At 47.3% G+C, this 25,643-nt stretch overlaps 2 protein-coding genes across 3 annotated transcripts in view; both read left to right on the forward strand.

Annotated features, from left to right (window-relative positions):
- Positions 1 to 16,900: 16,900 nt before the first annotated feature.
- Positions 16,901 to 18,944, forward strand: PRCP (prolylcarboxypeptidase). The gene is made up of 4 exons (XM_078768118.1): positions 16,901 to 17,097; positions 17,383 to 17,547; positions 17,640 to 17,827; positions 17,911 to 18,944. Exons 1-4 carry the CDS (start codon positions 17,029 to 17,031, stop codon positions 18,158 to 18,160), a joined length of 672 nt encoding a protein of 223 aa, XP_078624244.1. The 5' UTR covers positions 16,901 to 17,028; the 3' UTR covers positions 18,161 to 18,944.
- Positions 18,945 to 19,652: 708 nt separating this feature from the next.
- GPM6A (glycoprotein M6A) overlaps positions 19,653 to 25,643 on the forward strand; it is a 141,172-nt gene continuing 135,181 nt past the window's right edge. Inside the window, exon 1 of one of the 2 annotated variants that reach the window (XM_078768117.1) lies at positions 19,653 to 19,893. In XM_078768117.1, the coding sequence (XP_078624243.1) occupies positions 19,890 to 19,893 (4 nt within the window). In that variant the 5' untranslated portion in view covers positions 19,653 to 19,889. The remainder of the gene's footprint in view (positions 19,894 to 25,643) is intronic. The other variant, XM_068135497.2, reaches the window with a different exon arrangement.

The raw sequence follows: 25,643 nt of genomic DNA on the forward strand, positions 1-25,643 counted from the left end.
ACGCTAATTACGCGTAACACACTAATTTTAAAACCCGAAGTTTTTTTAATTTTAAGGTGTGCTGTAGTCAGAAGCGCTAGAAGCGCTGCGCTCCCTCCCTTCGAATCCCTCTCTCTCTTCTGCTAGTGCTAATTATGCGCTAATTTTAAAACCCGAAATTTTTTAAATTTTATGTCTCCGTGACATTCCTGGGACCATCCCGAGTCGAACAGTACTTTCCGCTCGCAAATCCGTCCACGGGTTCTCGAGATCTTAGAGATCATAGATAGAGGCCAACTCTACTTTATATATATAGATATATATATGTATATATATATATATATATATATATATATGTATATATATATATTTATGTATATATGTTTATGTATATATATTTATGTATATATATTTATTTATTTATTTATATATATATATATATATACAAAGAATTAAGTTAAGCACCCCCCCCGTTTTTTTACAACCTCGCACATTACAAGTTTGTTGTCGTCAAAACAGTGTAATATACCCATGATATTGCTATATTTTCTGGAGAAGTGATATTATGGTCACATAAAAACATAACAATCATGCCGTTTTCAATATTTTATTCTGAATAATTTAAGGTGAAATCTTTTGGGAATTTTAGGCATATTTTCACCTCAATTTAAGTATGGAGCTATAGGTCCATCACGGACAGTGTGGATGACGTTTATGTTTTCTAACGTACAGTCATTGTTCTGAGAAGACCTCTAGCGATCTTTGCGTCAATAACGTGTGTAGGACCCACGTGATCGGATCACTACTCAACCCAACTCAACCCTACGAGTGCACTCATCTGCATTTCATCAATGGATAATTGCTAATGTCATACCAATCATTATTTGATCTCACATACCTTAGAATATATGCCAATGTATACATATACACAAAGAATATATATTAGGGGGTGCTTACCTTAATTCGTTGTGTAGGGGTGCTTAACTTAATTCTTTGTGTATATATATATATATATATATATATATATATATATATATATATATATATATATATATATATACATACATACATACATACATACATATATATATATATATATATATATATATATATATATATATATATATATATATGTATGTTTTCTTGCTCTTCCCTTTATAAGGGGTGAGGGCTAATGCTACCAAGCTCTTGCCCTGCCTTGACCACGATACTCCTCCACTCCCTTCTGTCCTCACCCAACTCTCTCCACTCTACAACCACCCCCACCTTACTTATTGATATCCCTCTTCACACAATCCTCCCATCTAAACCGTGGTCTACCTCTTTTCTGTGTTGCGGTTTTGAGTTTTGTATAATAAAGGTTAAATTTCCCCCTCATAGTTAGTCACACAAACAACACGTAGCCTCGCGATAGTTCAGTTATTTTTTAGTATTTATGAGCTTAGTCCTTTTCCTATGTTAGTTTTGCGTTGAGTAGAGTAATGAGAGTAGGTCCTTCTCATACTTCCATTGCCTTATCCCGCCTCCATTGCCTTATGCCTCTTACACCTCTTTGTGCTGCCTTTGGCTTTTTGGCGCGAAGTAACCCGAGGCCGGCCTGGAGGGTCGGGTCGGGACCGAATGAGGGCGGCAAAGAAGCTGACGGTAAGCGCGAGCCGCCAATCAGGGCTCACAGGGAGTGGCTGCAACACTGCGTCACAGGGCATGGTTGGAACGTTCGAGAAGGCTCAGGGCGTGTCGATATAACCATTGCGCAAAGCCCCCAGGAGCAGTAAGTGGAGTTGAGCGTCGAGCAGTGCGGTGAGTTGGCATTTGAGGACTGACGAGAAGAGAAGAGGAGTTGAAGGAGCGCAGTCAGCAGTGGAGTTTGAGAGATACGAGATCGGAGAAAGACGCACATGAACCAAGATACGCGCTCATATTAAAGTGACGCTCGGTTGAGCTTGAAGCCGAGCCGCTATAGTGCATCGAGTTATGTGAGTGATAGCGCGCTGGTTGCTAGACGCGCTGTGGAACCGCCAGCCGCGCCGAGAGACGCGTACATTCCTTCCCGCCTTCCTGCCTCATCATCTGCTTTTGTTTGGGAGACGCACTACGAGGATCCTTCCACCGCCTGCTTGCCATCGTCGCGGGACGTGCTGTGACCGAGGAGAGCCGGATGGGGCCGTTCCTGGACGACCAAGTCGGCGCGTTTGGCCTGAACATCATCCTCCCTGCAATTTCCCTGTGTGAGTGCGAACGGGCCCATGTCTGGGGTTAATAATAAGACTGCTTAAGTTCTGCTCTGTGTCTCTGCTTCTACCGATCATTGTACATAATATTGGGAATAATAATTAAACATGTGTTCTTCCTTCCATTCGATTGTTCTTGTGATTTCCATCATTGACTAAGCGTGGTACGAGTAAAACCGCTATAATCGGGGTCCAATATTAACGGTGACTGCACGGACCACGTGGTATGCAATCCACTCTGTGTACTCAAATTACACGTGGCTCATGCGAGTCTTGGTTCCCTGCTTCCGTGGCGGCGCAGGTATTTAGGTACGAGCGAGACTTGGTCCCGAAACCCTACCTTGCGTTTGCCCGGAAGAGGCGTTTCAGGTCTCTCGGTTACGCCAGGCCCAGAAAGAACAAGGGGCTTAATCCCCGCTTGGTAAGGGTAAGAAGGGCGGCGGCAAACCGTAACAATATATATATCAATATATCAATATATATATATTTATATATGTCAATATATATATCAATATATATATCAAATATATATATATACACGGTGATTGAAAAGTAACTCCCTATTTTAAAATATTTAGAAATTATTTATTTATTGTAATATTTTTCTCAAATTTTTAGTGTTTGTTCCTTAATGTATGAGAATTTAATCTGTTGGTTTTTTTTCAGATTATATTTTGTTTGAAATTCGGAAGCCCTACTAACACGGTGTGGTCATTCCACACCACACCGTTACCTTGGGCCGATATTGCGTTTTTTCAGAAATAACACGAGGATCTTCTCCTGCCCAGTAATAGCAGTTGTGACGGTTCACAAACCCACCGATGTGAAATACCGCTTCATCAGACCAGAGGATATTTTTAAAGAGATCAGACAAATCTTCATACCAAGCCAGCATCACTTCCCCAAACTCCATGCGAATGTCGCAGTCTTCAGCAGAGAGTGCTTGACAGTAGTGCGGCTTCCAAGCATGCCATTTAAGCTCCTTTTTGAGCACAGTTCGTACTGTGTGAAAGGAGAGCCCACTTTCCCTTGCTGCTTGTCGAATTGACTTTCTTGGGCGATGTGTAAACATTTCTTGAACTGCTTGCACTGTCTCCGGGTCACTGGACTTGGAAGGGCGACCGCTTCTTCGAGTATCAGATACAGATCCTGTAGCCATGAGTTTTGCATGACAATTCTTGATCGTCTTTGCCTCAACTTGAGCATGTGCTCCTTTAATGGTCCTCCACCATCTTTGCACTTGAATAACGGATTTCCAAACTTCGTAACGTGCCGCTAACTGGGCACGCTCCTGCAGGGTAAGACGTCCAGCCATGTTTGTAGGGCTTCCGAATTTCAAACAAAAAATAATCTGAAAAAAATCAACGCAGATTAAATTCTCATACATTAAGGAACAAACACTAAAAATTTGAGAAAAATATTACAATAAATAAATAATTTCTAAATATTTTAAAATAGGGAGTTACTTTTCAATCACCCTGTATATATATATATATATATATATATATATATATATATATATACATATATATATATATATATATATATATATATATATATATATATATATACACAGGTTTTTTTTTTGTTTTTTTTTGTTTTGTTTTGTTTTGTATACAAGATCGAGGCTCGTGAAAGAGCGAACATTAATCACACAGAAAGACAAACCGACACATAAAACATATAACATCGGGAGCGGTAGACAAGATGGGGAGAGAGGGGGAAGGACACAAACACAACATTTGAGAGCAGGGACCGGGAGACATTGAGAGATCTGAGAGAGGGCGAGGGCTTTGGGGGGGGGGGCATGGGAAGGGGGCGGTGGGAGAAGTATAAAACATATGGACACTGCCAGGACTTCCAGGAAAGAAGTTGGAATTTCAAACAAGGTGGATCTGGGGTGAATTAGCGGGGGTAGAAAAGATCAAGGTTTTGGATGGGGGAAGATAAGAGATGGTGGTGAACAGCTGTTTTAAAGACCTGGAGGGAGGAGTGGGATTGAAGGGAGTGAGGGAGTTTGTTCCAGAGGCGGGAGAAAAGAGGAATGAAAGAGTGAAGGTGAGCAGAGAGCCGAGATTTCGGCAGTTTAACCATCAGAGGGTTGCTGGCAGATCTTGTGCGACCTGTAGGAATATTTGGGGGACAGAGCACAGAGAGAGCTGGGGGTGCAAGGCCGGAGAGGAGTCGGTAGAAGACAGAAAGACCACCTACCTGCCTGCGGTGAGTGAGTGAAAGGCCCTCAGAGATAGCTTCATCGCGGGAGATTCCAATAATTCTGAAAGCTTTGGTTTCAACAGCGTGAAGCCGAGCTAGGTGTGAGGCAGGAGCCGGCCCATAGGGGAGAACAGTATTCCATTGAGCTACGGATGAAAGCCTTGTATGTGGTGAGCAGCTCAGGTGTGCCGAGGAAGGACTTCGCACGACGGAGGATGCCCAGTCGGCGACTGGCTTTGGAGGCCAGCTTGGAAATGTGGTTTTCCCAAGAAAGATCATGGCAGATAGTGAGACGCAAAATCTTGAGCGACAGAACTTCTTGGAGAGGATTGTTGAGAAAGTAGATGGGAGGGTTGTCCAGTCGATCTTTTCGGAGAGACATAGTAAGAGTGTGAGATTTGTCAGGATTGAAAGACATGTTCCACTTGTTTGACCAGTCTGTGATTTTGTCCAGGTCTTCAGAGAGTGAGGAGGCAGCAGACTGCCGATCTGAGGGAAGAGGAATGGAGCGGCAGAGAGTGGAGTCATCAGCAAAGAGATAGAGAGGATTTTCGAGAGAGTCAGAGAGATCATTGATGAAGACCAGAAAAAGCACGGGGCCCAGAACACTGCCTTGGGGAACTCCAGCCTGAACAGGAAGAGGAGATGAGAGAAACCCATTCAGGGCCACACGTTGACGACGACTAGAGAGGAAGTCCGCCAGCCATGCGTGGAGATTTCCATGGATACCAAAGGAGGAGAGTTTGGTGAGCAGAGCGGGGTGCCAGACCGTGTCGAAGGCACGTGATATGTCGAGGGAGACAGCTCTAATTTCCTGTTTGGCATTGAGGACCTCCATCCATTGTTGAGACAGCAGAAGCAGCATGTCCAGAGTAGAGTGACCTGGTCTGAAACCAAATTGATGATCAGAGATCAAGCCATTGGAGAAGAGGAAAGATTTCATATCCGAAGCAATGATGGATTCCATGACTTTGCTGATAATTGGGAGAAGGCTGATTGGTCTGTAGTTGCTAGGATCTGTTTTTGCACCTTTTTTGTGCAAAGCGGTGATGTTGGCTGATTTCCAAGCAGATGGCAGTTGACCTTGAGCAAAAGAGAGGGTGAAGAGAACAGAGAGAGGGTGAGATAGAGCAGCAGAGCAGGATTTTAGGACCCGTGGGCTGATGCCGTCGGGTCCAGTTGCAGAATCAGAGTCGAGGGTTGACAGAAACTTTTCCACCTTGTCAGGAGGAAAGGACACGGAGTCCAGGAGCAGCAGGGTACAACTGGGTATGGTGGGTACAGAGAGGGATGGGTTTGGGACACAAGATTTAGAGGCAAACACAGAGTTGAGGCATTCAGCTTTTTCACGTGCGGAGTCAGCTGTGTAGCCGTTTGAGGTAAGGGAGGGGATGGAGGGGGAACAAACACCAGAAACGGATTTGACCAGACGCCACCAGGATTTGGAAGAGGGAGACAGATAAGAGAGTTCGGTCTTGAGAACGGAGAGATATTGTTTCCTGGCTCTCCTGAGGGTGGACACACACTTGTTTCGGGCTTTGTGAAAGGAAATGAGATTTCCTTCCGTTGGATTTGCTTTCCAGGAGACGAAGGCAAGTTGTTTCTGGGCAACAGCCTCACCACAAGATTCCGTGTACCATGGACGGGAGGAAGGGTATGACAACTGAAGACGAGATGGGATAAATCTGTGCATGAGAGAGAGCAATTTACTTTGGAAGAATTCCCAAGTATGACAACTGAAGACGAGATGGGATAAATCTGTGCATGAGAGAGAGCAATTTACTTTGGAAGAATTCCCAGGATGAGTTGATGTCAGAGGTGGTAGAGATGGGAGACCAGTCCAGATGATTGATGGCTGCTTGAAGACCGTGCCAGTTGGCCTGAGTGAAATGCCAGACTCGTCGACGCTGAGCAGGCTCCCTGAGGATGGTCAGAGAGATGTCCACTTTAACAAGGACATGATCAGATGATCCGATCGGAGCAGAAGAAGAGCAGCAGACATTTTCAGGGAAGTTAGTCATAACCAAGTCCAGAAGAGAAGATGTTCCGTTGACTGAGATCCGGGTCGGGAAATTGACAGATTGTGTCAGTCCCAGTGAGTCGCAGAAGTCCTTTGCTGAAGAGCCATGGCTGGTGAGAGAGGTACCCACACCCAGCCAACTGGCAAAGTATATATATATATATATATATTGTTGCGGATATGGGATTTGGCCTCCATCCATATCCGCTTGTAAATATTCCCCTATTTCCCCAATACTCCCCAACTATCCCCAATCCCCCATTCCCTAGTCCCATTGTCTGTAAACAACACTCTGTAGAACCGACCTTCCCCTTTTTCCCCCATTAAATGTCGTACCCAGGTTCACCGCATCTCACGTAGACAACTATAGGACATCTTGCTAGTTATTCTTAGTCTATGTCAGTTAAGGACTCGTTTCCATTAATTCTGACTCTTCGTTGCACCAGAATGTGATTGTATGGCACCATTAGTAAGTTTAGGACCTCCCAATACCTCCCCGCATCTCTTCCTCATGGAACAACAACACCAACAACAACAACAGCGGCGGCGGCGCGGCGGCGGCGCGGGGAGTGTGCGTCCTCACTCCGGCTTGGTTAGCCGCCATTGAACATGTGCTCCGACGGGGTTACCACGCAGGGGCTCACTGTCAGCTCCTCGTCAAGGGCAGAGCCCGGTAACCCCCCGCACCCAATAAGAAGCGGCGGACCGATTCCATCTGGGGCGGAGCTAACGAGCCGAGGGCGTGTCACTCCCCGCTGGACATGCGCAGGAAGACGGAGGTGACGTCAGATGCGCCTCAGCTTGGAGAGAAAAGGACGCCACCTCCAGCGCGACGATACCTCCCCGCATCTCTGGGCCGGACCGGGTCGATTCTGCCCCTGAGCCAAGGTGCACCTTGAGCTATCGACTGCCTGCCCTTCCCTGCCATCAATCCCCGTGTAAGTCAGTCTTGTCCCGTTTGTCTGTGGTCTGTCGGGGCTAAGATAAGACTGTGTCTAAGTGTCCATCTTGCTGTGCTTTACCTCTTGTCGTGTAATCTAACCGTTCTGCATAACCAATATTATATCCTCCTCCGGAGGTCTTGAGAACTGTACCCCTTGTGTCGTTGCCTTAATCCCAGCCGTTGTGTCCTTTTCCTTCATTGATTTAGCATAGCGCGATTCGGCCAACGTTCGAGTGTAATCGGGTAACTTGTGCGAACACGGCGGCCATTCCACTCGGTCAAGCAACATCTAAGTCGTGTCCGTAACAATTGGTGTCGGGAAGTGGGATTGGACCCGGAGCGCGTTTCACGCGCTCAAAATTATAACGGCGAAATTTGATTGTGTTTTACAAAAATAAAAACCCGAATTTTGAAAGTCGCGCTATGGCAGATCAAGACGGCTGGGTTCCGGTAGAGGAGAGTGAGGCAGGGTCGATCCAGGACCAAATGGAGGGACATGAGGAGAGCGAAGCAGTGAGGGTGGCAGGGTCGCAAAATGGCGTCCTCGCGCACGAGGTTGCGGGCGCGCAAAATGGCGCCTCGCACATAGCTACGGCAGCCGCACCCGCTGCACAAGTGGGAGGGATGGCCCAAATGCAGGCCCTCATGGAGCAATTTATGGCGCAAATGCAGGCGTCCCTCAAACTGCAGAGTGAGCAATTGGGGGTAATGGGAAACCAAATGGGGGTAATGGGGAACAGTATAGAAGCTCAAGGTGAGCGATTGGAGGGCAAAATGGGGGTCATGGGGGGCGAAATGGGGTCCAATAGCGAGAAATTGAGGGATGACATGGGAAACCAGATCGGGGGTTTAAGGAATGACATGGGGGCCCAGATCGGAGGGTTAGGGAGTAGAATAGAGGGATTAGACAATAGATTAGGGGAAATACAGGAGGGGTTAATGGGGGTAGAAAACAGAATGGCCGCTCAAGAGAATCAAATGGAAGGGATGCAAAAGGGGTTAGAGGGGTTAGAAAACAGTATGGAAGGCAAATTGAGGGACATGAGGGACCAAGCGGAAAGGGAAGTTAAACAAATGGGGCAGCAGATAGAGGGGGTCAGAATGGGGGTAGAAACTAAACTGGATGCTCACAGGGAGGAAATGGAGCAGATGAGGGTGGCATCTGGGCAGGAGATGCAAGTGATGGGAGAAGAGATCAGAAGAGGGGTGAGTGAGGAGGTCGGAGGAGTGCGCGAGGAGGTGAGGCACTGTAAGGAGCACATGGAGAAGGAGGTGAGAAAGGGGACTGTAAAGTTACAAGGGGGCATAGAGGACCTGACGCAGGAGGTGGAACAGCTGACGGTGGGACAGACGGAGTTAGTGGAGCAGGTACAAAGGAACACTGCGGTACTAGGAGGGTTAAAAGCGACACAGAAAGAACTAAAAGACGACTTGATAGCGACGAAGAGGGAATGTCAGATGGTACGTGAGGGACTGACAACGAGGTTGGACGAGGTGACAGAGGTAATGGAGACGAAGGACCGGCAGGTGAGGACGCACATGGAAACGGTCAAGGTAGCCTTAGAGGACGAACTTGAGGAGACGTACCGGGAAATAAAGGAGGTGAAGCAGAAATTAGAAGAAGTGAAAGAAGGGGTGAGCGAAATTAAGAAGCGACGGAGAGGGGATAAGAAAGAGATAAAAGAGGAGATAAAAGAATTGGTCCAAAGTCTGTGTTTGGATCGTGATGATGTGCTCATTAACCGGATGAGGGATTCGCAGGTGATGGAGGAGAAGCGAAGAGGAAGAGGACCCGGTGTAAGTGGTGACCAATATGGTCGTGCGTATGATGCGCCAGGTGATTTAATGAGCTTGGGGGTCGAGATGGACCCGGGTGTTCGTGAGAGGCCGTTGGTGAAGTGTGCGACAGGTCTGGTGTGCGAAAAAGGAGGTGTGCGAGAAAGTCCGACTCTGGGGTGTGTGAGGAAAAAGTGCGTGCCAAGGAGTGAGGGTGCTGGCGAGAGTGAGTCGGTCGTAGCGCGTGTGCGAGGGAGCACATGGAAGCGCGGTGTGGTAAGTGTTACAGAGGGTGTGACGGGAGAGTGTGCGCAAGAGTGTGCGCGAGAAAGGTGTGTGACGGACAGGTGCATGGGGAAAGAGTGCGCTGTCAAAGGCAAGGAAGAATGCACGCCTGTGGTGAGTGTTACGGAGGGTGTGACGGGAGAGTGTGCGTAAGAGAGGTGTGTAACGGACGGGTGCATGAGGAAAGAGTGCGCTGTCAAGAGTAAGGGTGAGTGCGCTGTCAAGAGTGGAGGTGAGAGTAGTAGGAGTGACACGGAGCGTGAGTTGGTTGTGACAGGTGAGCGAGGATGTACACCTGGAATGGAAGGATGCACACCTGGAATGGTAGAGCGTGAGTGGGAATGCACGCTGGAATTGGTAGTGAGGCACGTGGTTGGGTGTGCGAGTGAGAGCACACCTGTGATTGTCACAGAGGAGGTGACCGAGGAGGGGGCGCGAAGAGGTGTGTTGGTGAGGTGTGCGAGCGACAAATGTGTGCCAAGGTGTTCGGTGGTCAGGTGTGTGACCAAGTCGGTGAGCGGAATGAGTGTACCGAGGTGTGTAAGAAAAGGTACGACGAGGAGCATGGAAACGGCTGCATGTATGAGCAAGAAAGGGGTAGCGTATGCTTGTAAGCATCCAGGTGAGGCATCGACGGCAACCGGGTTAGAGGTTAGGTCGACTTTTAGCCGAAGCGGGCCCTCGGTGCGTGCCGGGCTTCGCGTGCCGCGAGGACCAGCGGGGATCCGAACCACGGCGGTTTCGAAAGAACGCAATCCACGCTGTGCCTCGCTTTGAACGGCCGCGTCCGTGCTCCACTAGGCGGAGCGGGCAGCCCGATAGGAAGGGTCGTCATGGCGACCACTTTTTGTTGAGGCATTCCGGCAGGTCGAGATCGGGACATTGGATGGCTCCGTGCCGAGATGGTGCGTGGGGTCTCGGGCCGGGTAAGCCCCCGTCCCTGCCCCGAATGCGGGACGTATCCAGCCGCTGGCACCAAACAACCCGCATTCATGGCTTGGCTTTACGAAGCCGGGCTTTGGACAGGAATTGGCGCACCGAGAGGCATTAGTGAGTAGACTGTGTGATGAGGTTAGTGTTTTGGACCCAAAATTATAAAAAAAACAAAATTTGATGATTGGCAAAGGATTGGCAGTAATGATTGGCAGATGATGAGTAGTGATTGGCAAATTTTTGATTTGTTGAAATTTGATGTGCCAAATTGGTAGTGGGAGATGCCCGATGTGGTGGGATGGCCAATCCACCATCCCTCACAAAGAGGGGGGCAAATGCGCTATAGTTTATGGGGTGTATGGCAGTGAAAACTAGCCCGGGTGGGTTAGGTTATATTGTGTGTAGGGATCTAGAAGAGATTGACATTAGGTAACGTTAAGGTTAGTTAGTGACTGATACCTGTAGTGGGGACGCAGGTAGTTTAGTGTGGATGATAATGACGTGGGAGCGCAATAGTTTAAGGGATGACTGGGAAGCGCAAGTTTCAGAGGGGAGTAGTTAGATGAGATGATGCCGTGTGTGTGAGGATTGAACAGGTGTGATTGCACAGGTGTGCAACTGGACAGGTGTGTGGAGCAGTGTATGAGTAGTGAGTGTTGTGGATCAGCGCGAATGTGCTTGGGGGAGAGAAGGGTGCAGGCGGCACCAGGTGTGAGAGCACAGGTGTGCAAGTACAGGTGTGTGGAATACATGGAGTATTGGAGTAAGTGCTACGGAGTGGTGTGCATGGTGCGAAGGTGTGAATGGGGGAAGAGTGGACCCCTTTCACGAGTACCCGGGGCGGGTAGTGTAAGTGTTAGGTAGAGGGTATAGGTAAATTGTGGTTGGATATTGGCATTTGTGGTGCGGTTGCAGAATGGTATTGTGGATGGGTGCATTAGTGTTGTGGAAATGGCTGGGCGTGTAGCCTGTTAGTGTGTGTAGTTGGTTTGGGCACTCCACCACTGTGAGGATGTCGGCCAGGTGAGGCCACAGGTGGGCTCTGGGAGCCGTTAGTGTCAGTGGGTGCCTGAGGATCCCGGGTGTGGATCGGGCAGCCCGTGCCAGAGAGGGCACTGAGGAGGTGAGAGTGCGAGAGGGCCTTCCCCAGTTAGTTAGGTTAGGGTGAGGAGCAGGTAAGCTCGGGTGGCAACTACAGTGGTGGAGGTGTGCAGGTGGGTAGACCTGCTGGGAGAGCTACACATGACAGCCCGGAAATTGTGCGAGAGCACCGAGTGTTGAATCGGGGGAGTGAGACCCCAAATTGAGAGGCACCACAGTTTGGTCAATGGGAATTGGTTTTTAGAACCCATAGTGTAAGTTGGCCAATGGATTGGCAAGGAAAGACCCCGGGTAATGTAAAGTTGTTAAAGTCATTTAGGAAATAGTTAGGATTGATGAACCTGTCGCACCATACGCAGCCACTTACCTGTGGTGATGATGATGACTCCACACCTGTGTTTTCTTTGTTCTGTGTGCAGGAAATGAGAATTGCTGTGTGGATTTGTGAGACGCATCACGACGTGGATGAGACATTGGGGTGATTCCATCTCTCCCTCCCTAGGAGGGACTGATGATGAATTGGTGATGGCAAATTTTGATGTTGAATTGGAGATGGCAAATTTTGATGAGAGTTGGAAATGGCAAATTTGATTGGTTAGGAGGGAGAGAAGACGAATTTGGTTTATGGGAGGAACGGGGAAGACAGTAGGGACGTTTGTTGATTTGTAAAGTAGATGTTTATGGGTAGTGTTGTGTTTTGTGGATACAGTAAGGGGTAAGGGAGGGGCAATGTAGGTTACCTGGTGGGGGGGGGGGGCGTACGGTAGGAACGTACCTGTCTCACCTGGTTCCCATGTGCCCCCAGTGTGCATTACCTTGTATTGCGTGCACTTTTGCGCCCTTACCACCTTACTCACTTGTCTTCTTCTTTTGTCTCCCACCTCCGAGGATCTGGCTTTGGGGCAGAGAGAGAGGAGAGAGAGGTGCTGGCTCCGCAGTTGTGGGCCTGTACTTTCGCTGCTTGCTGCCTGGATCGATACACCATATGGACCGCAATTTTTGTGGCCGCCCACCATGGACCGCAGTCTTTTGCGGCCAAGCACCACCCGTTGATGGACCTATGGGTCAACGTGGCACCTATGCCATACAGGTGAACCACTTTTAGTTGGCCCCTGACGGCCACAATTTAGAAATGGACGCGGTTAGCGCCTTTCTTTATTTTTAAAGAAGCCAGAAGGCCAAGTACACCACATGAAGGCAAGACCAGCGGCAGAACATCGGCCGGCTGCGACACCACCGGTGATTATTGAACACTTTATTGGTGCACCGGATGGTGCTGACTGTATGAATAAGGGTGGTGCTTTTGGTGCTTGGATGGGGTGCTCTGCACATTATTAAAGGCCGTAAGGCCACAGGGCATTCGTGGGTTGGTGTATCGATGCTGGCATGCGTGCTCTCTCTATGCATAACATCTGCATGTGTTCCTCCAAAAACAGGTCCTGGATCGTAGTGTAAATATCAGTGTAGTCTTGTATAAATGATGCTCCCTACCGGCTGTATGTTTAGTTTGAGGATTCTTTCCGCGATTCGGTTATCCTGTGGGTGTGTTTCTGTGAGGAGAAGGGTGCAACGTCGCAGGGGGACATATTTACTCATTTGTGAACATCTGTAAAACTGTCGCACTCAGGGTTGAGTTAATAGTAGAGGGAACTACATCTGAGTGCCACACTAACGTAGGTAAAGATTTATCGGGTCGGGACGCCCCGAGGTAGAGAAGGGTGCAATGTTGCGGATATGGGATTTGGCCTCCATCCATATCCGCTTGTAAATATTCCCCTATTTCCCCAATACTCCCCAACTATCCCCAATCCCCCATTCCCTAGTCCCATTGTCTGTAAACAACACTCTGTAGAACCGACCTTCCCCTTTTTCCCCCATTAAATGTCGTACCCAGGTTCACCGCATCTCACGTAGACAACTATAGGACATCTTGCTAGTTATTCTTAGTCTATGTCAGTTAAGGACTCGTTTCCATTAATTCTGACTCTTCGTTGCACCAGAATGTGATTTTATGGCACCATTAGTAAGTTTAGGACCTCCCAATACCTCCCCGCATCTCTTCCTCATGGAACAACAACACCAACAACAACAACAGCGGCGGCGGCGTGGCGGCGGCGCGGGGAGTGTGCGTCCTCACTCCGGCTTGGTTAGCCGCCATTGAACATGTGCTCCGACGGGGTTACCACGCAGGGGCTCACTGTCAGCTCCTCGTCAAGGGCGGAGCCCGGTAACCCCCCGCACCCAATAAGAAGCGGCGGACCGATTCCATCTGGGGCGGAGCTAACGAGCCGAGGGCGTGTCACTCCCCGCTGGACATGCGCAGGAAGACGGAGGTGACGTCAGATGCGCCTCAGCTTGGAGAGAAAAGGACGCCACCTCCAGCGCGACGATACCTCCCCGCATCTCTGGGCCGGACCGGGTCGATTCTGCCCCTGAGCCAAGGTGCACCTTGAGCTATCGACTGCCTGCCCTTCCCTGCCATCAATCCCCGTGTAAGTCAGTCTTGTCCCGTTTGTCTGTGGTCTGTCGGGGCTAAGATAAGACTGTGTCTAAGTGTCCATCTTGCTGTGCTTTACCTCTTGTCGTGTAATCTAACCGTTCTGCATAACCAATATTATATCCTCCTCCGGAGGTCTTGAGAACTGTACCCCTTGTGTCGTTGCCTTAATCCCAGCCGTTGTGTCCTTTTCCTTCATTGATTTAGCATAGCGCGATTCGGCCAACGTTCGAGTGTAATCGGGTAACTTGTGCGAACACGGCGGCCATTCCGCTCGGTCAAGCAACATCTAAGTCGTGTCCGTAACAATATATATATATATATATATATATATATATATATATATATATATATATATATATATATATATATATATATAAAAATAATTATGTATATATGTTTTCTTTCTCTTCCCTTTATAAGGGGTGAGGGCCAATGCTACCAAGCTCCTGCCCTGCCTTGACCACGATACTCCTCTATTCCCTTCTGTCCTCAGCCAACTCTCTCCACTCTACAACCACCCCCACCTTACTTATTGATATCCCTCTTCACACAATCCTCCCATCTAAACCGTGGTCTACCTCTTTTCTTGCTACCTTGTTCCCTCAACCTATCTTCTCTCTCTCATCGAGTGAGGGGGGGGGGGGGGGGGAGAGGTGTGTGTGTGTGTGTGTGTGTGTGTGTGTGTGTGTGTGTGTTTTCTCAACATGATGGTGGAGCTGGCGGTTTAGTAAATGGAAAGCCAATGTCCTATGTTGATTCACTGATTCTAGCTTAAAAGCCAATAACTAGGTAATAACGATGCTGTTGCAAATGCAAATAATATTCACTGTCTGTATGATGTAATTGATATCGGTTTTTGTTGGGCACCTTGTAGAATCTGTCTTGGCATTCTGGTGGTGAAAGGGATTCTGCTAATGGTTGCTATGGTAACTAGACCCATAGCCTTTTCTCACCAACCCTCCGGTGTCTCCCCCTCCCTCGCTGGATGTTTGATGGCTGCTTGCGTGACCCGCGTATTAATTCCTTCCACCATTCTCTCTGCCATTTCTCAAAATGCAATTCTTGCAAACGGCTTTTGGTCAACTCTTCCTTATTTTCAATGTTGTTGCTGTTGAATGTTGCATTTTCAATGCAATTTTGGTGAAATTGTGGAACGCTCACTTTTGCAATGGTCACCAAAGGATAGTATTACAATTGTGCTTTGTTGCTCAGATTGCGTTTATTGTTCGTCATTTTCCTTTTGATCCAGACGATAAGCTGCCATTTTGCATACTCCGCAAGTATCGATGACTGCACCGTCCTGTTGAAGACCATGCTAAGCCGGCTGCCCTTTCCGTTGACATTTGCTTTTGGATATTAAAGATCACACGATACCTTTTCAAGATTAGGATATTAGGACTAGGATGTACAGGTTACCTGAAAGATAACTAGTATACGCTGAAAGAATTCAATATTCCTTCACAGACTTTTGCTTGGAACGCAATGACAAACAACCCTGCATAGTCCTCACCATAGGGCTGAGTCAGCAGGTCCTCCATATCCTGCTCGGAAAAATGGACCTTGAACTTTTTCTTTTTTTTTTGTATACAAGATCAAGGCTCGTGAAAGAGCTAACATTAATCACACAAAAGGTCAAACCGACACATAAAACACAAAATAAGGGGAGCGGTAGACAAGATGAGGAGAGGGGAAGGACACAAACACAACATTTGAGAGCAGGGACATCGAGAGAACTGTGGGAGGGAGAGGGCTTGGGGGGAGGTGGGAGAGGTATAAAACATATGAACACTGCAAGGACTTCCAGGAAAGAAGTTGATATTTCAAAAAAGTGGATCTGGGGTGAATTAGCGGGGGTAGAAAAGATCAAGGTTTTGTATGGGGGAAGATAAGAGATGGTGGTGAACAGCTGTTTTAAAGACCTGGAGGGAGGAGTGGGATTGAAGGGAGTGGGGGAGTTTGTTCCAGAGGCGGGAGAAAAGGGGAATGAAAGAATGAAGGTGAGCAGAGAGCCTAGATTTTGGCAGTTTAACCATAAGAGGGTTGCTGGCAGATCTTGTGCGACCTGTAGGAATATTGGGGGGACAGAGCACAGGGAGAGCTGGGGGAGCAAGGTCGGAGAGGAGTCTGTAGAAGACAAAGACCACCAACCTGCCTGCGGTGAGTGAGTGAGAGGCCCTCGGAGTTAGCATCATCGCAGGAGATTCCAATGATTCTGAAAGCTTTGGTTTCAACAGCGTGAAGCCGAGCTAGGTGTGAGGCAGGAGCACCAGCCCAGAGGGGAGAGCAGTATTCCATTGAGCTGCGGATGAACGCCTTGAATGTGGTGAGGAGCTCAGGTGTGCCAAGGAAGGACTTGAGTTGGATATTTCCATTGAAATATAAAAAAATATTTTCATGATTTAACCAAAAAGGGGAGGCCGGACCATATCTCCAGAATTTTGTATATACAGTTGTGATCACCTCTCGTATTTGGACAACGTAGAATACTTGGACAAATGATAATAATGAGTGTTGTAATGTCCCTGCTTGGAAATATTGATGCATTCAGATTGTCAAATAATTGTCATATTTTGTAAGTGTACATTAAAATGTTTTGTGCAATATAATGTTTCTAAAGGCTGTGTTTTAAGTCATTTGGATGTGTCTTCTTCTTTGGATGTGAGAGTGTCTTCTCTCACTTTTTCACTTCCTCTTGCTTTTTTTAACATCGATTGAAGAAATGCAGGCCAAATACATTATTAGACCTCAGTTTACTTGATATGCATTGCAAAGAGATTAGTGTACAATGGACAAAGGCTTATTGTATATAGGATTTGAATTTGAGTTCCCTACATAAAGTCTATGGAGAAAGACTACCGTCTTAGGGTTAGGATTTGGATGGGAAAACGAAGCAGGCCGACTGAGAGACTTTACCCTCTTCTTTGAATTTCCCCATCTTCAAGCTGGTGGTCTTCGTTTCCTCGAGGCAGAGTTCCACCTATGTGTTTCGCTGACTGGGTTGGCCGATGTCTTGGCACTGAAAGCTTGGCTCGCCGGAACATGGAGTATGGTCGCCATGGTTGACTATCCATACCCTGCCTCCTTCCTTCAACCACTACCTGCATGGCCAGTGAAGGTAAGTAGTAAGTGGGATCACATTATTCCTCAGGAGAGACCGCTCAGGACTTGAGGACTCGGTGCTGTAGGGTCGGCGTTTGGCTACGGATTAGGACCGGACATGGCATAATACATAAGTGGGGTGCTGACCCAACATGTGAGCACTCGAGCAGCTTCTCGTGCCAATGTGTGTGGGATCATATATTGCTCGATTGCCTAGTTAACTTGTTGATCAGTTCCATGATCTCCGTGTTTTGTGAGCATGAAGGAAAAGGCCAACAATTTTGTGGTGTGCTCTGTGCAGGCTGTTTGCGCTCATCTCACTGATCCAACCTTACCGGATAAGGATCTTGTGCGTCATGTGGCAAGTGCAGTCTTGGTATATTACAATTACACAGGAACTGTGCCGTGTCTTAACATCAGCCAAACGGCTACACAAAGCCTAGGTGTGACTGGCTGGTGGTACCAGGTACGACGGTCCATATATTGATGAAGTACAGCATCTGGTCTATCTTGTCCCGCCAAGCATTTCCCTTACCAAGCTTGCCTTTTGTATCATAGTCGTGCACAGAACTGCCGATGCCAATGTGTTCTAATGGAAAGTCAGACATGTTTGAGGATCATCCCTGGGACCAGGAAGCATTTGCAGCTGACTGCCAACGTCAGTGGGGTGTTCGCGCTCGATTTGATTGGCCGCTGGTGTTTTACGGTGGTCGCAACATCACCGCACACAGCAACATTGTTTTCAGGTGCAACACAATTTCTTGCTTCAATCGAATTGTCAGTTAATTGTTGAGTCCCAGCTACAAGGATTTTCACGTTTGTTTTGCAGTAACGGTTTGCTGGACCCCTGGTCTGCGGGTGGGGTGCTGCACTCACCCACCGCAAGCCTGGTGGCTCTGGTCATCCCAGATGGTGCACACCATGCAGACCTCCGTGCCTCGAACCCCTCGGATCCCGTGTCGTTTCGAAATGTCCGCCGTGCGGAGTTGAAGGCTATCCGAGAGTGGTGTGGACACCACGGAACATCTTCACTCCGCAATCGACCTGTCTCAAAGTCTTGGTTGCACACATCCATTTGAAACCGTACAATACAACAACAACAGGCATTTTAAGGCCATTTTCCCTGCTAGAGCAGGTGTTAGCCTTGCGGGCCCCATGACAATCTTCTCCATTTTGCCCTATTTTCTGCATCTCCCCTTGTTAACCCCTTGCCCGCATTTCTTCTTCCACCCCCTTTAGCCAAGTCTTTCTCGGTCTTCCCCGTCCTCTACTTCCTTCTACATTCATTTCCATCACTCTTTTCAACCAGTCACTTTCATCCTTCCTCAACACATGACCAAACCATCTCAACCTGTTTCTCTTCACAGCATCAATCACAGGCTCTATTCCCATCATCTTCCACAATTCATCATTTGTCTTCCGCTCTCTCAACGATACTCCGCACATCCACCAAACCATTCGCATTTCCACCCTTTCCAGCCTTCGTTGTTGCTCTACGTTCATTACCCATGTCTCGCTCCCATAAATCATAACACTTCTCACACATGCAGCATACACCTTTCCCTTCAGCTTCAAAGACACTCCCCTCCTCGTCAGCACGCCACTCAGTTCTCGAAACTTCTGCCATGCACATCTCACTCGAGCAACCGTTGCCGAGTCTGATCCACCTTCTCCATTCAGCATGTCTTCGAGGTAGCAAAATGTTTTCACAACCTTCCAGCTTCACGCCGTCTCCAAGATCCAACTCAATGAAACCGTACAATACTCGATATAAAATGGTGCATTGTGGGTACGTTCATGCAGCATATTAATAAGATGTCAAAATGAACTGCAATTAATTCAATAATAAAGCCAAAGTACTTATCGAGGTTTCTCAAATGCCATTTTTAAAACGAGGTATTGAACAGGACATGTAAGGTAGCAGAGGCGGCCATGGCCCAATCAAGCAGTTAATGATGTAATTCCGTTACTTACAGTGAAAGATTGATTTTGTTAGTGAGAGCAATAAATAAATACAAAGAGCGCTTGTTTCACCGGTCGCTGTGCTCGAACATCGCTCGAAAAGTTCTCCGCGCAGAAATTTGGCCTGAAATTTGAGACTTCCAAGCCCTTTCCTACCATGTGCTGAATTCTGGCCAAATGTTTGGCCTTTGTGGATTGTATTGGATGAGAATCTTTCAGGTAAAGGCAAAAATTCGAATGGCCATTAAGGGATGAAGAAAAACGCAGGAAGAGATCTCAATATGGGTCTGCATGTTGGAACGTTACTCCCAAAGAAGGGTGCGGTGTTCAAAAATGAACGGAGAATGAAATGTGGAGCCTTTAGGAGGGTCGGTGCAAGGAATGGATGGCGTTGAAGGAGAAAAAGACAGTTGAAGCATTTCTGGTTTAAAGGCTGGGGTGCGAGAACCTAAGGAAGGAGAAGTGATGGAAAAAGAGGGGGAAAGAAAAATTAATCTGATGAAGTGAAAGAGGATTTGAGAGGAGGAGGTGGAGGATGGTGAATGATGAAAAGGAGGGAAAGTTGGGGGAGGGAACAGGCTGGGAAAAGATCGGGATAAGTTGGGAGAGCGAGAGATGAATAACAGGATGGAGGAGGGGAGGGGACTTGAGTGGGTGCGGGGTTAAAGGAAGACTGTGAGAAAGTTGGGAAAAGAGGAGTGACAGTGACCGAGAGGAGGAGAAAGTGGGAGAGGGAAAAAGGGGGCCGCATAGGGAGGGGTCGTGCGGGTGCGAACGTTGCAAAGAGAAGTTGTTGAAGTTTGCTCGTGCCTTTGCTCCCATCAGACTTTCCGTGCCTTCGACGCAATGGGTGAGCATCGTACCGTGCCTGAGAGCACTCCACGCACCCCGTACGTGTCCGCCCCGTGCGTTTACCCACACGCACGATTCCCGGCCGTGTGCATATGGTCAAACGTTTTCCTAACTTCTTCCGAAACTTCGGTCCGACCAACCCGAGGCACAACCCCGGCTTTGTTTACCGTCGGTTATCTCTTCGTCTTGCTGAAAGTGATTGCGACTCTTTGCGGACGCCGATTGGTTCTTGTGGTGATTGTAGAAGTCCTGTCCGTGGCTTCTCGGACATGTGGGTCATTCGCGGACTTGTGGCGTTGTCTATATAAGGTTTCCTGGGACTATAAATGAGGTCTGCTGGTCATGTTTAGGATTTGGCTTAAACCCAACGGTTGTCCTATGCAAATGCATGAAATTTACAGTAATTGTTAAAATTATTAATTTAAAATTATTTATAAAAAATTAATTTAAATTTTTTTTGGGGGGGACCACCGTTTATTAGTTTAAGTACCCCTTCTGTATCTCACTCTGGACCACTTGGTTGGTGGATATGTACGGTCCATTGAGTTCAAACATACCATTCCTAAATTTAAATTCCATGACATGATTGTTATTATGATTATCATTGATGCTTGATCTGATTTCATTAATTAGTCTTTTTGTTTTTCTATTCTATCGATGCAATGAAGAAGTTGTGGTCCTATGAATATATGATATAATGACAAGATGTCCCTTACAAGGAACTTCGATGCAGGAGGAGACCATCAGACCCATCAAAGGATCCCCTACCCTATGGTTGTTTGTCCGTGCTTTATCCTTTTTAAATGCTGAGACTCGAGCAAGGAAGTGGCACGTGCTATGTTTTTAAAGTCTTTGGTACTTGGGGTTTTGAACAACTGACCCACCAGACTCGGAGCAATCTAACCATTGCGACACCGAGGCTGGTGAATTTTGAAGATAAAAGATGTAATATTGGTAGAAAATTGAATCGAAAAGAAGAGGCATGAAAAACAAGATAAACTTTATAATGGCAAAATAATCTGCCAAAGCATCGCAATAAGGTGTGACTTAAGGGGTGAGTGATGTTTGATGGTCATTGGGAGTATAAATATGTGGAGTCTTGTAAACCTAAGAAGTAAACAGATTTCATAATTTATTTTGAGCTTCAGACGAGATGGATGTATTTAAAATGAATGTGTGGGAGAGAGAAAGAGATGGTGAGCGCAAGAGCAAGAGAGAGCAATCTTAGAGGTAGGCTAAAGGGACAACGAGCTAAGGTGGTAGATAACAGGGAGGAGATGGGAGGCTAGGTGTGTACATCGGGTAGGTGAGCAGGGAGGAGATGGGAGGCAAGGTGTGCACATCGGGTACGTGAGTAGGGAGGAGATGGGAAGATATCTGCATCGAGGGTCGGTGAGCAGGGAAGAGATGGGAGGCTAGGTGTTAGCAGGGAGGAGATGGGAGGCTAGGTGTGAGCAGGGAGGAGATGGGAGGCTCGGTGTGAGCAGGGAGGAGATGGGAGGCTAGGTGTGAGCAGGGAGGAGATGGGAGGCTAGGTGTGAGCAGGGAGGAGATGGGAGGCTAGGTGTGAGCAGGGAGGAGATGGGAGGCTAGGTGTGAGCAGGGAGGAGATGGGAGGCTAGGTGTGAGCAGGGAGGAGATGGGAGGCTAGGTGTGAGCAGGGAGAAGATGGGAGGCTAGGTGTGAGCAGGGAGGAGATGGGAGGCTAGGTGTGAGCAAGGAGGAGATGGGAGGCTAGGTGTGAGCAAGGAGGAGATGGGAGGCTAGGTGTGAGCAGGAGGAGATTGGAAGATATCTGCATGGAGGGTCGGTGAGTGGGAGTTGGCGGAGTGCAGACACCGGTTGACATTCGACTCCCAAGACCTACGTGTTCTGCATCGAATCGTCCCCAGGTTTGATCATGTAAGAGTATCTGCTCTTGTAGTCAGGGATAAGTGGAAGATGAAGAGCATTGATATTAAACGTTGAAGAATAGTTGGTGAAGGTGCGCTTGTGTTCTTGAAGCCCTCGGACCATGACGGGATGCCAGTTTGTACCTAAACTTAGCGGCGTGGCTATTAAAAGGCGCGACGGTATGCTGGGTTACTCGGCAAGCATGGCTCGCACACACTTGTCGAACAAGCGAGCATGTCGCTCAGCATGACAAACGTCACCCATGGTAACTTCATCGGGTTGTCCATAAGTCCATTCATGGTGGATGCAAACCATACAGATTTTGCTGGAATGCCACTTGGTTAAACGACCTAAATGGTTGCCCTGTTTGATGTTGCACAACAGCAGCTGATCTGAAATAATCAGGAGATGTAGAAGAATGACACTTTGGGAGTCTACATGACTTACTAGGTGGATACACAAAGCACGGTGACTGATTAGTGAATGAATCACGTACTTTACTGTATTTACAGATGCACAATCCTGGGATAGCTTGCTTTTCCATATGCCAGAGCCATTTCAACTCTATATTGGAAATGTTCATATTCCAAAGCCATTTCCACTCAATATTAGAAATTTCCGTATTCCTAAGCCATTTCAAATCTATATTGTAAATTTACATATTCCAGAGTCATCTCCACTCAATATTAGAAATTTCCATATTCCTAAGCCATTTCAAATCTATATTGGAAATTTCCATATTCCAAAGCCCTTTCCACTCAATATTAGAAATTTTAATATTCCAAAGCCATTTCAACTCGCCGGCGAGGTTTCGTTTATTCGCAGCTGTCCACGCTCTCCATCGAAATCGAAGTTAAGTAATTGTTCCCATTTGTATTTTCGTTATAACTGTATTTATTTTATGGTGTTGTACGTATCGTGTGTCCCGAGGAAGATTTTCGGTGCAAATCTTTCATACCTGTATAGAAAATCGTGTTAATTAGTGTCGTGTCTTTTGAGGCCTTGTACAGTGTCCAACCTTGAGGCTTTGTTTTTCTCTCAGCGGTCCGTCATTTGTGCTCCAATAACTTTCGTTCTCTGCTTTTCCCAGTCTTTTCACCCCATAGCCTACTTCCTTGTTTAAAATCAACTCAAAAAAAAACAAAAAAACAAAAAAAACATTTCCTTCTCTGTTCTTATTCTTTGTTCTCATTCGTTTATTCGTTCTTATTCGTTCGTTCATTCTTCGACCATGTGTTTCTCCCCCATTTCCCCAGATAGTTTTCACTGTTATTAACCTTAAAATGTTTACACTTTCCCCTCAAGTTCTGTATTCCGTCGTATATTATAACACCTTTTTCTTCCTCTTCTTTAAAAGGCTGCTTTCGACTTGCTCACCAAATCTCTTCATCCCAAAAAAAAATTCCATCTCTTTCAGTGCCTCTTTTCTACATTCCCTAAACTCTCCTGCACTCCATCCTCCCTCCAGCATCCTTAAACGTATTTTTGACTCAAAGATCACAAGAAACTCATTTTGCAATAAATGTTCGTTTCCCATCAATCATACACTTTCTAAAATCCAATCTCACCCCTCCCCTCCAAATCTTCCCCATAACCCCTCCCATCCAAATATTCCCCATCACCCCTCCCCTCCAAATCTCCCCCATATCCCATCCCTTTCAAATCCCTCCCCTTGTCCCTTCCCTCCTAAACTCCCCCCTCGCCCCTCCCCTTCAAATCTCCCCACCCTCATTTCTTCTCAATTTCCCCCCTCTCACTCCCCCTCCTCAAAGCGTCCTCCCCGCTTCTTCCCCCTTCCAACTCTCACCTCCATCTCCCCCAACCTTCTGCCTCGCTCTTCCCCCTCCTCAAATAACACCTCATTGTGCCTCACCCAATCACCATCAAACCTTTTGTCCGCCCCATCCTTCCCTTTCTCCGAGCTATTCTGAAATCTCTGACACACCTTCAACAGCTCTCCCTACCTCTTCCACCTCTTCCACATCTTACCCTACCCCTCCTCCCCCCTGTTCTGTATCCGATGCTCCCCCTTCCTCTTCATTAACGGTATGGACCTCAAACATCCGGGGCCTTCGTTCAAACTCAACTGATCTCTCCATACAGGTTGCTTCTGTCAAACCAGACGTGATCTGCTTAACAGAAACTTTCCTCCTTCATGATGTCTCTGATTCCTTAGTATCTCTCCCGGGTCACTCCCTCCTCCGGTATGATAGACCTGAGCCTCGTCCTAGAAGTGGGGTTGCTATCTTTATCAAAAACTCTCTTCCTCACTCGCCCTGCACTGCACTCTCTCCACCTCACCCCCAGGAATACCTCTGGCTACGGCTTCCCCTTCGATCCCACCTCTTGTTCATATGTGTGTTGTACCCTCCACCAAACAGTGATGACTCCATCTACATCTCGCTGTCTGATAATATGGACCAACTTCTGTCTACTCATCCCAACTCTCTCTTCCTCATATGTGGTGATTTCAATTGTCACCATGCCAGTTGGCTGGGTGTGGGTACCTCTCTCACCAGACATGGCTCCTCAGCAAAGGACTTCTGCGACTCACTGGGACTGACACAATCTGTCAATTTCCCGACCCGGATCTCAGTCAACGGAGCATCTTCTCTTCTGGACTTGGTTATGACTAACTTCCCTGAAAATGTCTGCTGCTCTTCTTCTGCTCCAATCGGCTCATCTGATCATGTGCTTGTTAAAGTGAACATCTCTCTGACCATTCTCAGGGAACCTGCTCAGCGTCGACGAGTCTGGCATTTCACTCAGGCCAAATGGCACGGTCTTCAAGCAGCCATCAATCATCTGGACTGGTCTCCCATCTCTACCACCTCTGACATCAACTCATCCTGGGAATTCTTCCAAAGTAAATTGCTCTCTCTCATGCACAGATTTATCCCATCTCGTCTTCAGTTGTCATACCCTTCCTCCCGTCCATGGTACATGGAATCTTGTGGTGAGGCTGTTGCCCAGAAACAACTTGCCTTCGTCTCCTGGAAAGCAAATCCAACGGAAGGAAATCTCATTTCCTTTCACAAAGCCCGAAACAAGTGTGTGTCCACCCTCAGGAGAGCCAGGAAACAATATCTCTCCGTTCTCAAGACCGAACTCTCTTATCTGTCTCCCTCTTCCAAATCCTGGTGGCGTCTGGTCAAATCTGTTTCTGGTGTTTGTTCCTCCTTCATCCCCTCCCTTACCTCAAACGGCTACACAGCTGACTCCGCACGTGAAAAAGCTGAATGCCTCAACTCTGTGTTTGCCTCCAAATCTTGTGTTCCAAACCCATCCCTCTCTGTACCCACCGTACCCAGTCGTACCCAGCTGCTCCTGGACTCTATTATTTATTAGATATTTACATATTCCAGAGCCATCTCCACTCAATATTGGAAATTTACATATTCCAGAGCCATCTCCACTCAATATTGGAAATTTACATATGCCAAAGCCATTTCAAATCTATATTAGAAATTTACATATTCCAGAGCTGCTCAATTTCCCCCCTCCAATTTCGTATGCCAAAGCCATTTCAAATCTATATTAGAAATGAATTTTTTTTTTTTTTTTTTTTGTGTACAGAGTCGAGGCTCGTCAAAGAGCTAACATTTATCAAACAAACAAATCAAACAAACAAGCAAACAAAGTATATAAAAAGGGGAGCGGTCGACAAGATGGGGAGAGAAGGGGAAGAAGCACACAAACAACATTTGAGAGCAGGGACATCGGGAGATGTTTTTGGAAGGAGAGGGCCTGGGGGGAGGCAGGATAGGTAAAAAACGCAAGGACACCAAGGACTTCCAGGAAAGAAGTCAAAAGTCACCTCAAAAAAGTGGATTTGGGGTGAAATTAGCGGGGATA

Source organism: Myxine glutinosa, chromosome 14, assembly GCF_964187855.1.
Source record: "Myxine glutinosa chromosome 14, kmMyxGlut1.1, whole genome shotgun sequence".
Taxonomy (NCBI): domain Eukaryota; kingdom Metazoa; phylum Chordata; class Myxini; order Myxiniformes; family Myxinidae; genus Myxine; species Myxine glutinosa.

Excerpts from the sequence above, each read along its gene's own strand:
- PRCP (XM_078768118.1), top strand. The coding sequence starts at position 17,029 with ATGGTCGCCATGGTTGACTATCCATACCCTGCCTCCTTCCTTCAACCA. Across the intron at positions 17,548-17,639 it reads TGACTGGCTGGTGGTACCAG|TCGTGCACAGAACTGCCGAT; the intron begins GTACGACGGTCC and ends TTTGTATCATAG. Across the intron at positions 17,828-17,910 it reads CACAGCAACATTGTTTTCAG|TAACGGTTTGCTGGACCCCT; the intron begins GTGCAACACAAT and ends TTTGTTTTGCAG.